At 44.3% G+C, this 17,882-nt stretch overlaps 1 protein-coding gene across 1 annotated transcript in view; it reads left to right on the top strand.

Moving 5' to 3' along the window:
• LOC124555752 overlaps positions 1 to 17,882 on the top strand; it is a 166,596-nt gene that overhangs the window by 59,048 nt on the left and 89,666 nt on the right. Inside the window, exons 5-7 of the mRNA XM_047129775.1 lie at positions 8,290 to 8,441; positions 9,212 to 9,344; positions 15,137 to 15,279. Coding sequence (XP_046985731.1) covers positions 8,290 to 8,441; positions 9,212 to 9,344; positions 15,137 to 15,279 — 428 coding nt within the window. The remainder of the gene's footprint in view (positions 1 to 8,289; positions 8,442 to 9,211; positions 9,345 to 15,136; positions 15,280 to 17,882) is intronic.

The following is a 17,882-nucleotide window of genomic DNA, read 5'->3' as shown; positions in this document are numbered from 1 at the left end:
TCTGTTTAAAAGTAGCGCACACAAAAAGCCACACACTGCGAAAATTAAAAGAACACAAGGCACAGTAGGACTGGAGCATAAAAACTATCGACGGATGGCGTAGCACAAAACAAACACAGCAGTGAACCTCAAGGCAGTACACAATTAAAATCACGCCTCTTGGCGCACAGGAGAAGCAGCACTAAACACAACACTGACGTGGCACACTGGCAATGATCAAAACGGAGGATCTGCCAGGCACAAGGAGATGAGGGAGACCGGAAGAAGGGAGGGAGGGGAAGAGAGGGGGGGAGATGGGTGGGGGGCGCGCTGAAGAGGGCCAGGTAGGAAGGGATGTGGGAAGGAAAGAGGCAAGTATAGGGTGCAGGGTCTCAGGGGGGGGGGGGGGGAAGGAGGAAAATCCGCTCTGGGAGGAGGAGGGGAGAGGAAAAAGGGGGCTCTGGGGAGGGGACAGAGGACAAGGCCAGGTTATAGTTGGAAAGAAGGGTAGATGTCACAGCGAAGTTCGTCATCCGGGAGGGGGAGATGCTGGAAATTGCCCTGATGAAGGAGATGGAGGGTATGGAGGTGGAGAGAGAGAGGGATACAGCGATAGAGGCACGGCAATGGGCGGGGGGTGGAGAGGAAGGAGGAAAACAGAGGGTGAGGGGGATCAAGCCTGCAGACAATGTAAACTGTAAAGGATGTGGAGATGTTGGAGGAACAGGAGGAGGTGGGGGAAGGGGATCAGTTCATACAGGAGGCGTGTGGGGGAAGGAAGGCGGATATGGAAGGCCAGGCGGAGCACATGGTGTTCAAGGATTTGGAGGGCCCTGTAAATGTGGGTGGGGGCGGAGATCCAGGCAATGCTGGCATAGCAGAGGATAGGACGGATGAGGGATTTGTAGGTGTGGAGGATGGTAGAAGGATGCAATCCCCATGTCCGGCCAGACAGGAGTTTCAGAAGGCGGAGGCAGGAATGGGCTTTCTGCTGGATTGTCTGGGGATGAGGGGTCCAGGTGAGGTGTCGGTCAAGGGTGAGGCCAAGGTATCTCAGGGTGGGGGTGAGCTGGATGGGATGACCATAAAGGGTGAGGTAGAAATCATGGAGGCGAAAGGAGCGAGTGGTGCAGTATATGATGATTGCCTGGGTTTTGGAGGGGTTGAGACGGAGGAATCACTGGTTACACCAAATGGTGAACTGATTAAGGTGGGTTTGGAGGGTACGTTGGGACCGTTGAAGGGTAGGGGAGAGATCCAGGAAGGTGGTGTCATCAGCATACTGGAGAAGGTGGACTGGTGAGGGTGGCTTTGGCATATCAGCCGTATACAAGAGATAAAGAAGAGGGGAGAGGACAGAACCCTGGGGGACGCCAGCCGTGGTATAAAAGATACAGGAGCTGGTGTTGTGGAGGGTGACATAGGAAGGACGGCGCGAGAGGAAGGAAGCGACCAGACAGACAAAATTGATAGGTAGGGCGTAGGTTTCGAGTTTAAAGAGGAGACCAGGATGCCATACACGGTCATAGGCATTTTGCAGGTTAAGGGAAACAAAAATGGCGGAGCGACGGGAGTTGAGCTGGAGGGACAGAAGGTGAGCGAGGTTTAGGAGTTGGTATTCAGCAGAAAAGGAGGGTCGGAAGCCACACTGGGTAAGGGGGAGGAGGTGGTGTTGAGTAAGGTGCTGATGGATACGGTGGGAGAGAATGGATTCAAAGACCTTACTGAAGATGGAGGTGAGGCAGATGGGACGATAGGAAGAGGCGGCAGAAGGGGGTTTGTTGAGTTTGAGGAATAAGAGGACGCGGGAGGTCTTCCACAGGTCAGGCTAGAAGACAGTAGAGAGGATGACATTATAGAGATGGGCGAGGACAGTCAGGAAGGAATAGGAGCTCTCTCGAAGGTGGCAGTAGGTGACACAGTCGTGACCAGGGGCCGTGTTGCGTTTAGACCGGAGGATAAGTTTAATGTCTTGTGCTGTGATGGGAGTGTTTATGTCGGAGGGGGCAACTGCCCCAGGTACTGGAGACTAGGAGCACCATTCCACCTTTTTCCTTTCGGAGATAGTAAGGGATTATAGCCACGTTTATTGTTGGGCACGAATCATAAAATAATGAAGATTTTGTCAGCTATGAACACAGATATTGGACGCACTTGTCGTGCGTTGGAAATGATCAGTTTTGAAGGGGAAAAGGATTATTTTCAAATGACCAGTACAAAACCAGTCATCTAGAACTTCTTGGATCCAGAACAGTATCGAAAACCGACAACTGATTGGTGGTACAGTTGTGACACTCGATTGCCCTTTCTGGAAAAATACACTCCTGGAAATTGAAATAAGAACACCGTGAATTCATTGTCCCAGGAAGGGGAAACTTTATTGACACATTCCTGGGGTCAGATACATCACATGATCACACTGACAGAACCACAGGCACATAGACACAGGCAACAGAGCATGCACAATGTCGGCACTAGTACAGTGTATATCCACCTTTCGCAGCGATGCAGGCTGCTATTCTCCCATGGAGACGATCGTAGAGATGCTGGATGTAGTCCTGTGGAACGGCTTGCCATGCCATTTCCACCTGGCGCCTCAGTTGGACCAGCGTTCGTGCTGGACGTGCAGACCGCGTGAGACGACACTTCATCCAGTCCCAAACATGCTCAATGGGGGACAGATCCGGAGATCTTGCTGGCCAGGGTAGTTGACTTACACCTTCTAGAGCACGTTGGGTGGCACGGGATACATGCGGACGTGCATTGTCCTGTTGGAACAGCAAGTTCCCTTGCCGGTCTAGGAATGGTAGAACGATGGGTTCGATGACGGTTTGGATGTACCGTGCACTATTCAGTGTCCCCTCGACGATCACCAGTGGTGTACGGCCAGTGTAGGAGATCGCTCCCCACACCATGATGCCGGGTGTTGTCCCTGTGTGCCTCGGTCGTATGCAGTCCTGATTGTGGCGCTCACCTGCACGGCGCCAAACACGCATACGACCATCATTGGCACCAAGGCAGAAGCGACTCTCATCGCTGAAGACGACACGTCTCCATTCGTCCCTCCATTCACGCCTGTCGCGACACCACTGGAGGCGGGCTGCACGATGTTGGGGCGTGAGCGGAAGACGGCCTAACGGTGTGCGGGACCGTAGCCCAGCTTCATGGAGACGGTTGCGAATGGTCCTCGCCGATACCCCAGGAGCAACAGTGTCCCTAATTTGCTGGGAAATGGCGGTGCGGTCCCCTACGGCACTGCGTAGGATCCTACGGTCTTGGCGTGCATCCGTGCGTCGCTGCGGTCCGGTCCCAGGTCGACGGGCACGTGCACCTTCCGCCGACCACTGGCGACAACATCGATGTACTGTGGAGACCTCACGCCCCACGTGTTGAGCAATTCGGCGGTACGTCCACCCGGCCTCCCGCATGCCCACTATACGCCCTCGCTCAAAGTCCGTCAACTGCACATACGGTTCACGTCCACGCTGTCGCGGCATGCTACCAGTGTTAAAGGCTGCGATGGAGCTCCGTATGCCACGGCAAACTGGCTGACACTGACGGCGGCGGTGCAAAAATGCTGCGCAGCTAGCGCCATTCGACGGCCAACACCGCGGTTCCTGGTGTGTCCGCTGTGCCGTGCGTGTGATCATTGCTTGTACAACCCTCTCGCAGTGTCCGGAGCAAGTATGGTGGGTCTGACACACCGGTGTCAATGTGTTCTTTTTTCCATTTCCAGGAGTGTACAATTCAAAGTCGAGTCCTGAATTGTGTTCCAGGTTTTTCGTGGTTCCCCTATATCATTTAATGCAAATACCGTGATGCTCCTTCCACTGCGTGCATTGCGTCACAACTTGGGGGTCATTAATCATTGAAGTGTTACCGAAGAAACGAAAGATGTAAGAAGCAAAATACAATGAACTCGCTGAGTTGGTTACAGAAAGTTCCATAATGGCTTTACTGCCGCAGAAGATTTTAAGGTATTACATTCACACCCCTTTTCTTACGTCCACGTTTCTTTACCCTGATACAATACAGGTTTATCTCAGTGAACTGAAGCATTCTAGAGACCCGTGAAGAAGTAGCTCCAGTGGTGTTTCCTCATAGCACCTCTTGGACGGCACTGGTAGCTGTAGATCCTCCGTTCAGAATTAATAAATAATCGCTTTGTAATGCGGTGCCAGGGAAATAAACTCGATTTTTTCGTTTTGGAATATCTTTGGCACTATTCCCGCTTGTTGGGGCTCGCTTCAGATGATCACTCGTTTGCCGTGGATTTACTGCTCTTTTATTCTGGGGCCGAATCTCTTTCCTGTCCTCATATCATCACTTTAATCTGAGATGGCACGGAATGTAAAATATAGCAGCTGCATGATGGCTGTGAGAATGTTTTATGGGTTTTTTGTTTTAACTTTACTAGTACCGTTGCTGAAGTGAAGACGGTGAACCAACCAGGATGTTTCCCAGGAGGGTGTAGTAACTACCCGCAAAGCTTACACTGAGGGACTGACATGTAAACTGAAGACTAGAAACCAAGCAAAGTTAAGCCGGCCGTGCTGGGTGGTTCGGTGACCCCTTACCGTTTATCTACACGATCAAAATTATGCATAGGACCCTAACATGAACATTTTCAGGTAAGGAACCACCAATGGTTGCAAACTAATATTTCGAGACTCGGGAAAATGTATATGAGCGATGCGATGTTCGGGAACCACATGTTTGTAAACTGCTTCTGTTTTAACTTTGTCACTTTCACGTGTTTGGCGCAAAAATGGTTCAAATGGCTCTGAGCACTATGGGACTTAACATCTGAGGTCATCAGTCCCGTAGAACTTAGAACTACTTAAACCTAACTAACCTAAGGACATCACACACATCCATGCCCGAGGCAGGATTCGAACCTGCGACCGTAGCGGTCGCGCGGTTCCAGACTGAAGTGCCTAGACGTGTTTGGCGCTACCTTAAAAACAATATACAATCGTTTGTGTTAGTTCACGACTGGGTGTCGAAAATGGGACATTACTCGTTACAGGAACTGGGAGACATGTACGCAACGTATGATTCAACAATATGTAGTGACCAAAAAGCCGAGCACAAAAGTTTCTCGAAGGTAACATCCTAATTGAAAGAAATTTATTGCCGTGAATAGAAACTGTGCCGTTCAAATCACCGAAGACTAGCCACGATTCGCGAGAAAAAAATGTTCTCGCAATAGAATTTTGGGAGACAGTTTTGATCGTGTGAGTGAAGATTCATTAACAAGCATCTGTCAATTTGTGAAATTTAAAACTTTCCTGGGGTGTAGATTGTGCCACGAAATTTCGGGTGAACTGCCGGATGTCAATAACTTGCTGCCATGATATTTCGGTGCAGAGTTTTCTGATCACACTGAGTTCCTCCATCAAAAATCTCGGCGCTTCTATGATCAGTCAAGGACGACGTGGAGCTGCGCATGGCAAATGTTTATAAGATTTCGAGTGAGCGCGGCAACTCATATACAGGCTGGTCAGAAACTGTCTGAAAAGCTTATAAGGATGCTGCAGGGTAAGTTGCGCAGAGAAATAAATGTCAAGAAAAAAATTCGATACGTTGCGCCGTTCCCCCAGTCAACAACAGTTGAAGTTAGCCAATCAGGCCGTTGCGCGCGTATATTCAAGCTTCCGCCAGGCGTAATTAGTGTCAGTTGTTCTTATAGCATAGATGAGAGCACACGAGATTGCTCAGCCTTTGGCTCGTGTTCGATTCTTACTACCGTCCCATGTCCAATTTGTGAATCGCTCTCTTTTCGGTTTTAGAAAACTAAACGAAGTACACGTTTGGCGGGACCGCCTCTGGCGAGCCGCTTGAATTAGCGCGCGCAACGGCCTGACTGGCTGCCTTAAATGCTAACTAATTGGGAAACGGCGCCACGTATCTAATTTTTATCTTAACAACTATTTGTCAGCACATTCTACGCTGCAACATCCTTACGAGCTTTTAGAACTGTTTCTGACCACCCTGTCTAGCGTAAGTGACGCGTGGTTCTGAGGACACCTCCGTCTTACTAGTCTCCTTCAAGCCAACAAATCTGCTATCGCATAACAGTGTATTTTTACTGGTAATCCTATATTTCAAACTTTTGGGGCTCTGAAACTTCCTGGCAGATTAAAACTGTGTGCCAGACCGAGACTCGAACTCGGGACCTATGCTGTGAGGACGGGTCGCGAGTCGTGCTTGGGTAGCTCAGATGATAAAGCACGTGCCCGTGAAAGGCAATAGCTCCCGAGTTCGACTCTCGGTCTGGCACGCAGTTTTAATCTGCCAGGAAGTTTTCATTTCAACGCACACTCCGCTGCAGAGTGAAAATTTCTTTCTTTTGGGACTGTTGTCAATAGACCAGCGGAAATACTACTGTGTGAGACCCTTATCAATCGTGACGGCGGTTTCCAGTTAGATAATGGACGGAGTCCTGCCGTAGAAAAACTTTGTGTTCTACAAAGCCGCCGTCGTTCTGCGATTTTACAATGTGAAGACGATCGATCTGACATCAATAAGGAGAGCTTCCACCACGACGGGCGCTCACAGCTATGCACAGACTTGTAGCAGAAGCACGTGCGCCCTAACAACACATGCGTAGTGACAGCTGTGACAACTGAGTACATCACGTATGCGCCGACGGGGTCTTAAATAGGGAAACTCAGTGTACTTTCGCCAGAAACAAGCCGAAAATGACAGAGCGGGATGCCTCAGTGGTTGGCAAACTGGACTAACATTCGGCAGCTCGATGTTTCATATCCTAGTTCGGCCATCCAGAATTAGATTTTCCGTGATTTACCTAAATCGCTCCAGGTAAATGCGGGGATGGTCCCTTTGAAAAGCACACAGCCGATTTTCTTTTGCCAACCTTTTGTAATCCGAGCACGTGCTGCCTCTCTAATGACCTCACTCTCGACGGGAGGTTAAACACTAAACTTCCTTCTTTTTACACCTGAAGATGTCCAGACGACTCTGTGCCGAAATTTCGTGGCAACAAGTTGCTGACATCCTGCAGTTAGCCCTAAATTTCGTGGAACATCCGTCAACTTTTCCCGTGAAATGTGCATTTTGAAGAATGCGGTGTTGAGAGTAGTGATGGAACAGCAATTACACCGCTATACATACAACGCTTGCAAGAAATGGGCCAGTTGATTTTGAGCTTAGATATCAGTTTCATCAACAGAGTGTGCTGTACTGCAAGCATTCAGACAGATGGTCGTCACTTTGAACAGTTGGTATGAGCTTATATTCTTGCTATAAGGTATAAGTTCTTTATTTCAATAAAATTAAATATTCATTTCTGACCCTTAGTTCCTCACCTTAAAATGCCCGTTTAGGATGCTCTGTCACCCGTATAACGTTGAATTCAAGTGAGAATCTCTGGAAGGAAGACGACGTTCTCCTCGCGGAACACTATTGAGAAACGTTAGAGAACCGGCATTTCAGGCTGACTGCAGAACGATTCTTCTGCCAGCGACGTACGTTTCAAGTCAAGACCACATGCTGTGGTTCTAGGCGCTGCAGTCCGGAACCGCGGGACTGCTACGGTCGCAGGTTCGAATCCTGCCTCGGGCATGGATGTGTGTGATGTCATTAGGTTAGTTAGGTTTAAGTAGTACTAAGTTCTAGGGGACTGATGACCTAAGATATTAAGTCCCATAGTGCTCAGAGCCATTTGAAGACCACATGCATGAGATAAGAGAAATTAGGACTTGTAGGGAGGCGTATAGGCAGTCGTTTTTCCTTCGCTCTGTTTGCGATTGTTACAGGAAAGTAAGTGACCAGTAGTGCTACAAGGTATCCTCCGCCACACACCACATGGTGGCTTGCGGAGTATGTGTGTAGATGTAGATATAGAATAATAACTCTCAACATGAATCCTGTACTGTTTTTCCCCGGGTATGAAAGGATGAAACAGTTAAATATCACACACTCGGCGCTCGTCTTCAACGAGACCTAATACTGATATATTAATCAGAATCTTCCCACACGCTGGAAAGCGCAGCTTATCACAATATATTTATGCTTCATTCCAGTAGTATGTTTTTGGATGTCCTTAAGCCTGCCACAAGTAGGAAAACATTACATTGGAGCGAGCTTAATATCCCACGTCATTATAGATCCGCAAAACATTTTAGAGGAAACCCTAAGGGCGCATGCGTGATTACTTAAAAGTTTTTGCATTTGTGGTTCATGTGGTAAGCCATCGTTGTAGACTATTTGAGACAGAATTTGTTTCATTAATGAATATTTTCAGGCAAGATTCAAGTTTTAAAACACTTGTCTATCTATTTCCAGATGTTTAAACGAATTTGCTTTCGTTTGTCGATCTGCAACGTACGATGCATCTGCTAGGAGATGTTCTCTCAGCAAGTTCACGTGGAGAGCTCGCCCTGATCTTCTCGAAGATGATCCAAACTCTGATTACCTGGAAAACACTTGCTTGGATGGTAATACCTTCAGCTTCTTACGAGATTTTCATCTTAAATTATGCATAATGTATTTACTTACTGTCTTGTCAGTTACGCAATTGTTTTAGAGTGGGCCACAGTACAACAGTCGACAAAAGTGTACAAGAAGATTTTTTTCCTGAAATAAAAGATTAACAAAAAAGGTATCTGTACAAATAAAAAAGATAAGTATTGCGAACTCTCAGGTTTTCTCGGCGTGACTGATTAATGGTATACAGCCGTGTTGTTTTGTCACCGTATCATGCACAACGCATAATACATAAACAACAACTCGGCTGCATACTCGGAAGCACGTCATTAAGATTAGCATTTCTTACTATCAGAATCTGCCAAAATCGCTTCATGTGATTTCAGACTTTCACGGAAATTTTTTCTGACCAGATATCAAGAGTATGACTCATAAAACACGTCTGCCAACTACGGGAGACTCACCTGTCAAAATAATTTTATGTCTTGGCTTCGTAATAAACGTTTCGTTTCAGTGTAAATCACAATATTGTTCATAAATTGGAAATAAACAGCGCTAATTTATTGAAACACTCGGTAAAGCATATTCCAGTAAGTTTAAATGCAATTACATTCAAGAAAAACGGGTAAAACAGACATCGATTGGCGAAAAATTATGGAACCTATTCTCACGAGGATATGAGGGAGCGAAGTCTACTAAGAGGCGTAATTTGCCACATGTTTAAAATAAAATGTTTTGGCCCTTCTGTGATATTTTGTAACATTTTCTTTCCTTCTTTCAGCACAAAGACGGTGCGACGGTCTCACTGTTTTCATCAAAGAAGAAAATAAACGACTAGGTGGACCATTCGAAATAGACATTTTTAGCAATCTGACTGTTGAAGAATGCCAAAGTCAGTGCGTATGGTCTGAAAAGTAAGTCTTAAAGCTTTATACAATCATCTCATTACTTCCTTCTTTCGTTAACAGCCTGATGATTTCTCTTATATGTTCCTTAACAGTTTCAGTTTCTATGGTTGCTGGACCTAGCTTTACAATGTTATTCGTTCGGATATTTCCGCTCACAAACGCATTTCTTTCGTTATCACAAGGTTGAGACACCATCAGTTGGTTAGTTCATTTTTGTCTGTAAAGACAATGCATCTCGTGCTAGGTAAGATCGATCATTAATCATCGACCGCTGAATATATTTCAGTGTCAGATAACTGAGTGTTTCAAAGTAATCACCAGGAGATTTCATTCTTATTAGGCGTTTCATTTAATTGTGCAACGGAAACAATGAATGCCTCTTCATAACAGCTTTACATTCTGATTTGAGTACTACTCCCTACTATTTTCAACCTTACCAACCTCTGTACCCTTTTCAGTATATTATTGCTGAACATGAAAGTCGCAACCTCAGTAAACTACTTAATTTTCCGTATAAATACTTCTCAAGAACTACATTATTGCTACTCTTAGGTGCGATAGTCGATATCTCAACAACAGTGCTACAAAGTTTTGCCTTCGTCTTTCTTGTCTGCTCATTACTTTTACACTGATGAGCCAAAACATTGTGGACACTGCTCAACGTGAGGCTGAAGGCGTTCTGGGCACGCGGCGCGGTAAGGAAAATACAGGGTGTTCATAAATGAATATCTGGGATTTAACGCTTTATAATATTTATTATATTAAACTTACAGCTATAAATGATATGTCAAATGAAAGAGAAACTCAGACAGTTTTACCAAGAACCTTATAAATGTTCAATGTGAGGAGCATTTGTCACACGGCACACATCAAGTCTATAGTCGAGTTCTTCCCAAACGTTGATAAGTGTCTCTTCAGTGATTGTAGCAACAGCTGCTTCAATCGGTTTCTTAATTCAGGGAGGTCTGCTGGTAGCGGAGGCACGTACACACGATCCTTGATGAAGCCCCAAGGGAAAAAATCTCATGGCGTTAGGTCGGGTGAACGTGGAGGCCATGCAAAGCAAGCCCTGTCATTGGGCCCCTTGCGGCCTATCCAGCGCTTGGGTACAGTGAAGTTCAACCAATGGCGTACTTCGCTATGCCAATGCTCACATTGAACATTTATAAGGTTCTTGGTAAAACCGTTTGAGTTGCTCTTTCATTTGACATATCATTTATAACCGTAAGCTTAATGTAATAAATATTATAAAGCATTAAAACCTCGATATTCATTTATAAACAACCTGTATATAAGCGGAGCTGACACGAATGGGGAATCTGTCTAGCGACGGTACGGGCCAAAAATGGGGAAATAAACTGACATAAGCGACTTTTACGCCCGGCGCCTCGAGCATCACGGAAATGACGATGCTGATCAGCTGTTCGCATGGTACCACAGAAAACTGTTTAACGATGGTGAAACCACGAGTTAGCGACAAAGATTTGAACGACCACTGTTCACCACAGATCGTGGAGGTCGGAAGCTTGCCTGCTCTCTAAAACAGAATAGGCTGCGATGTGTAGCAGATATGATGACAGAGTATGGTGCTGGTGCAGGCACAAGTGTTTCAGAGCATACTATTCATCGTGCATTCTTGAAGATGGGCACCGCAGTAACGGACTCCCGTGCGTTCCCATGTTGACCCAACGACATTGCCAGTCGCGATTGCCGTGGACGAGTGATCGTTGAGAGTGGGTTTTGTGTCACTGAAAACACGTCGTTTGGTGAGAATCACGTTTCTTGTTACAAGTCAATGATCGTGCCCGGGTACGCCATCGTCCAGTTGCTCGAATCGTGCTCCGCGCCACGAACGCAGACCGGTGGATTCAGTATTATGCTGTTGGGGACAGTCACCTGGACTTCTATGGAACCTATAGTAACAGGCACTGTGACAGCGGACTATGTGAACATTATTGCGGACCACCTGCATCCCTTTATGCCTGATGTCTTCCCCGACGGCAATGGCATCTTCCAGCGAGATAACTATCCTGGTCGCTAGATCAGAATCGTGATACAGTGGTTTTATGAGCACGATAGTGTACTCAGTTGATGCTTTGGCCACGAAGTCTTATTGATCTGAATGCAATGGGAAACGTTTGGGACGCTATCGAGCAGCAGCTCTGCAACCACAAACCACTGGCCCGTAATTTACAGGAATGACGTAATACGTGTATGCACACGTACTGCCACATAATACCTCCAGAAGCCTACCGAGGACTTGTTGAATCCATGCCACACAGTGGAGCTACTGAGGTGATCGCTGTGATGGCCTTCAAACCTACATCCATCCCTTATAACACAGGAGATATAGTAACACGTAGGAGTTGCCTGCGCTTCTCAGCCAATATCTGTAATATATTCTCAAAAGACAACATAATAATGATCATTTCTTCACTCGTTTCAGTTACATCGAATACATCAATAACTGCAAAAAATCTGGATCCATATTGTTTTTTGTAATATTTATATAAGTGGGAAAATATATGCATATTAGTTAAAATAATAATACCAACTTTTTTTATTGCTTCTCGCTTGTTTCGCGGCGCTACAAATAACTTTGCTGGATTTTTCCATTGTTCCTTTGGCTCTTTCGTTAACCTTTTAAGTTATTATGCATTTTACTTGTAGATCCAGAAGACATAAATCTAATAATATTAACCCCCAAGAATTAATCATGCTCTGGGAGCAGGCTTGGCCAGAAAGTCTGTATACCAAATTACAGGTGCCATAGCTGGCTGATATTCTAAGTTTGACTAACTCTAAGGTGCAGACATAAATATGATCTGCATAATCTCGTAAACGTTCCTAGGCTCCAGTATGAGACTGGTAGACACTGATGTTACGTAATCCATATAGAAATGCATCTTAAGAGATGACTCCTCTTACATTGCACTTTTAAACAAGCATGTGCCATCAGTTAGTTTAGTATTATATATGCATCAGAGCGTACAGTTTTACGTACGATAAGGAGCACTGGTTTATCAGAACATATTAAAAACCTGTCGAAGAGCCAAAGGTGCTATGAAAAATCAGTGTGCATTGGAATAAGATACTTTAACTTCAAATATGTGTACAGTTAAATAAAACTTGTTGCAGCCCATAGAAAAGAATTAACTTCTAAGGAAATTGTGTCATTGCGGTTCTGCTTAAGGTGCTTCCTTCAAATAATGATCTGTAGCTGTTAGATCTCAAGGCAGAAGAATTTTGTGTTCGCCTGAAAAGTAACGTACGTTTTACAGTAACATCAACATTAAAGACTGCTCTCCCACGTTTCAACAAAGAAGAGGTGAGGATGTCAGTCCAACAAATCTTGGACGTGTAATTGCGTTTGCGAGAAAAGTTGCAAAAAATAAAAAATCTTGACATTTGTATCTCCCTGTACAGTTAGGAGTTCTTCTCATCTTCCAGACTGTAGGTCCACCTCGGACTCCACTCAGGTTCTCTTTCGCGTTTTTACGTTAACTTGAGACGCTATCGATACTGATAATAAGAGTATATATAGTAGAAAGAGAAAATATATTATCTATAGACTTAGAAAATCTCAACACATATTACAAAGTATGCAGACTCCAACCAAATACAGTCTGCGCATTCCACTTAAACAACAGAATTGCAAACCAACAGCTCAATGTGAACTTTTGTCAACAGAGGATTAGACACTATTTCCAACCTAAATATTTCGGTGTCACACTCGATTGGTCTTTGACATGTAAAATACACATGGAAAACACTAGCCAAACGCTAAAGACCCAAAATAATATCACAAACAAACTTGCTGGCACAACCTGGGCTGCTGCAACATCCACTCTACTGACTGCAGCTCTGAATTTAGTGTAACCACTAGCAGAGTACTGAGCCCCAGTGTGGCAACACAGTGCTCATACAAGGAAACTAGGCATCAATCTGAATGAATCAATGAGAATTATTACACCGATCCCTTGTCTGAACACCATCAGTAACATTCCACCATCTGAATTGTGACCCGAAGAAGCAACCGGTCGAAAATGGAGGAAGCTGCATCATCCCGCCTGCCCCGAAGGCTTCCCAGTTCATACAGTCTTAAATGACCGTCCTCCAGACCGCTTGACATCACGCACTCAACTGTGGCATAATGGAAGAAACAACAAGAAGTTTGACCTTAAAGGAGAGTGGTGCAAGAGATGGAACGCTTCAACATTAAAGATCAATGTGTTCAAGATCCATCTGCCAGTCTACTAGAATTTGATCTGAAGAGAAGTGATTAGACACGATTAAACAGGATAAGAACCAGTAACTTCAGGTGCAGTGCTCTGATGCACAAGTGGTGACTCCGAGACTCTCCAGCCTGTGGTTGTGGGGCCCAAGACCAAACCGTACTGCATGTTGCACAAGATTTAGTACGTAGGCATCCGCAACTGAGAGGCATGATAATTAATTTAGAGAGATCTGCTTCCGTTGTACTAATTATTTATTCAAACCACGACCGGTTTCGGGATTTTAAAATTCCATCTTCAGGTGTTCGATATTATTGTATTTGGTGACACATAACATGCCAACTACTAGTAGTTGGCGTTCCTACTGTGCGGCTGCCCGACAGCGGACAGTTTGTTACCAAATACAGTTATTTTATACACTTGAAGATGAGGTTTTAAAATCCGGAAATCGGTAGTGGTTTGAATAAATAATTAGTACAAATGAAGTGGACTTCTCTAAATTAATTAATGTTCAGCATATTGTCAGAGACTGCTCTTTGAGAAAGTACCGAGGACCCTTCAGTGCTTTTATAAATGTTTCTCCCTCTGCTACCAATTGGCTTCATTCATTAGATGTTGAACTCTGATTAAATGTGTGTGTTCTAATTAACAGCCCTAATCTTGTAGTTTAAATGTCATCCATTCAGTATTATTGAATTATTAACTTTAAGAATGCGTACATATTAGTTCTGTCCCTCATTTCTTAAATTTATGATTTTAAATTGTATGTATTTCGTAATATTTGATAAATAAATACAGTAGAGTATCGACTATCTGAAAAAATCGGTAATGGAGGGTACCCGGTTAACTGATTTTTCGGATAATCAATCATTTACGAAAACATATTGTACCAATGTTCATATAATTTTCAAACACAGAAACGATAAATTTAACACGAAACTGTACTATACATTTTGCATCATACGTTTTATAAATAACACAGAGGACTGACTACATAGTCTAGTCTGAAAAGACCAAAACGGCCATTAGAGGTGAGACTTTTTTGCCGCTAAATCTCGCAAACATTTCAAAGACAGCAATTGGAAAGCATCAGGTCCTTCTTCTTGTTGAAACCTGTTCATAGCCGTCTCAAGGTTCCGTCACTGGATGGTTCTTTCCCGGCACGGTCGCTGTCGCAAGAGCGTCGGTCGTCGATGACACTGGCAATCATTTCATCACATTCGAGCCAGTCTTCAATATTTTCCTTATCGCATTCTTCAATTTCTGAAAATTCCATAGTTTCCAACAATGACGACTGGCAAGGAGGGGAAAACCGCCGGATTGGTCTGCCCATCGTGGAGCCAACCCAGTGTCTGCGGAACTTCTATATAACACGCGCGCAAATTTAAACTTGGCGCATGAAACGCTTTTGGTGAACCGATGTTTCGGTTGATAGATATTCAGATAACTGATGCTCTACTGTTCTGACTACAAATCAAACGGTATCTTCTGCCTCGATTAGTTTGTCGCCTAGCGTTGCCATACGCTTACAAGAACAGCTTTTACGATATGTTTTGTTAACAGGTTCTTTTGTCGCGCAATTGAATACAACGAACAGACTCAACTGTGCATTCTTCTGGAAGAGGACTCCATGTCTCAGAGAGATGACCTGCAGACGAGCAACAGCCCATCACATCACCTATTTGACTTGGTGTGCCTGGATACGTGTAAGTGGCTTTGTTCGACCCATATGAAAACTGGTGCACGTAATGAGATACTTTAAAACGGTAACAGAATAACCTGTCATCCTGAATTTTTAATTTTATGTGGCAATAACATATTGCACTCAAAATTCAAAATCAAGATGTAGTTTATTTTGTTACCCATTATATATTTCGAAAATTAATTCCAATCTTCAACTGATAACAGCTTTATATCATTACATTAAGATGCGTACTTTATAACGAACAAGATTTAATCTGACAAATCACAAAATTCAAAACTGTACTGGTAAGAAGGCGCACATTGGCATCTTACTGTAACAACGTAAACTTAATATTACTCGTAGATTAGTGTGATTTTCCGACTCGTGATGACAACAGAAAAGTCTAATCCAAAAGTAAGAAGTAATTTTATTGTGTGATTTTCTTTATTAAAATCGGATACCTGGCAGAGTGTCTGTAGAATGCCGCACTGTTTTTCTTTATTTGCGTACTCATGCGCATAATAATTAACACGATGCACTTTCTTGCTAGGATACAATTATGTGTTTTTTATGCCCAAATACGTTTCACAGTTGTTTCTGCATCTTCAGTGACCGTTATTTTGTAATTTTTGAGGTTCTGATAGTAGAAATTACTTCAGTTTAGAATTTGTGGGCACTAAATTTATCGCTACTGGTTATGTTATACTTCTACATCTGAAAACTGTATTAAATGCGGTTCATGGCAGTTCGCCTTTATTTATACAGGATGAACCCGAACTCCATCGACAAATTTTCGGGGATTGTTCAGAGATGTTTTCTGAGTGTTTTAGTGTAAGTGACTGTGGTCTCTGGTGGCTCTTTACAGAGTAATCATGTAATAATGTCTCGAACAGATTGTTATCCCAACAACCTTTGTTTTTGTGAAAAATCCTTCACAACAACGAAAAAGCCTGTGATATGCAATTACAAAAACGTTCAGTAATAACACAGAGCAATCCATAAAATCTCAGATGAAGCAAAAGTTCTGTGCTGTGACTGCCGTCCCTACGGAAACAGCACAATGTAACGTCGCCGTGTCGTTCTTCCACTGCATTCAGTGAACACATGCGCAAGGCGCATCTCGTACAACTAACACTGCAGGAAGAACAATCCCGCTATAGAACCAAACAATCTTGAATGCGATATTGAAGGCAAAAAGTAAAGTGGGCGAGTGGACGAACATCTTCCAGTTGAAAAATGGCACCACGATACTGTCCTATGAGAGGTAACACATGAGGACGCAGGATGTACTGTTGTACTGTTAGTTTCCTCTGTCAATGTCAGCCTTCACACAAAGCCATACAAGATGGTTCTCCCACACACTGACTCCAGCAGTAGCACAGCTGTGCTTCTCCAAAACATGCGAAGATTGAGACCTCTCCCCACATCGCCACCATACTCGATGACGATGATCATTCCTGGTAGTGCAGAACATAATGCTATGCCATTCCCTACTCTGACTGCTGCTGGTCTCAGACCAATGATGTGGGATGATACTGAAAGCTGCAGGGAGTTTATTACTTGTTCTCGGATGGCAGGTGCAGATGTGAAGAGGTTAAGATGTGCTTGCTGCACAATACGGCGAATCTCTTTTGTCGTAGTCAGATGCGGTCGGCCGGAACCTTGACAAGTATGCCTCCCGTCACGTTCCCACGCAGTCCAACATTGGGCCAGTGTCACATCCGAATGCCGCACAAACCTGTGCGATTCGACCAGCTGGTCAAATGGAGGGCCACAATGAGAAGCCTTTCAAACTCTGTGCCAGGTGCTGGTAACGGCGTCTCTCACGAATACGCGACATATCTGCGTTCTTCACAGCGATCACTCAATGTCTGATGCTGTTCACATCCCAGGCCTAGTAATATCACTGAACTCTAACAGTACTAATACACTGTTGATGGCTGTCGTACCCATTACAGAGAATTGCAACCCTAATCAGTTACATACCCACCAATGGCGCATTCATTTACGAAGTATTACATTGGCATCTGATGATGTGTTCTGGTTGCTTCTGTTTTTGTGTCAGGCAAAGTACAGGGTGTATCAAAAAGAATCATCTGATTTGGCACGTCTATATTTCTGAAACTAAGAAACATATACAATGAATTTCATTTTTTGATGAACGGGAAACTCAAAAAGTTTTTTTCGTATCTTTTTATAGGTGTTCAACACGTCTCCCTTGAGATACATGGCCTATGTCAATGCAGTATTTAAATTGTTCCCCCACTGCAGCGAGCACGTCTTGAGTTACAGCTTCCACAGCTGCTGTTATGCGATGTCTTAGTTCATTCATTGTTGTTGGTAACAGAGGCACATAAACAGTCTGTTATATACCAAAAAGAAATAATCACAGTCAGGTCCGGTGGTCTTTGAGGTCAGTAATGTAAAGCTGAAACATTCGGTATAGTAATACTTGGATTTAAAAATTCCCGCACTTCCAGATGCCAGCATTTCCGTGCCACATCCTGTTGGTAAACTAAGTCATTCGAATCAGTCTCCAACTGTGGGAAAAGAAAGTTCTCAAGCATATCGAGATATATGCTTTCTGTATATGTCTAGGCGCAAATTGAGACGCGTATAGCGCGA

The sequence above is a fragment of the Schistocerca americana genome, chromosome X (genome assembly GCF_021461395.2).
Source record: "Schistocerca americana isolate TAMUIC-IGC-003095 chromosome X, iqSchAmer2.1, whole genome shotgun sequence".
NCBI lineage: Eukaryota > Metazoa > Arthropoda > Insecta > Orthoptera > Acrididae > Schistocerca > Schistocerca americana.
Note: the sequence above shows the minus strand (reverse complement) of the source record. Positions and strands in the feature narration are given on the sequence as shown.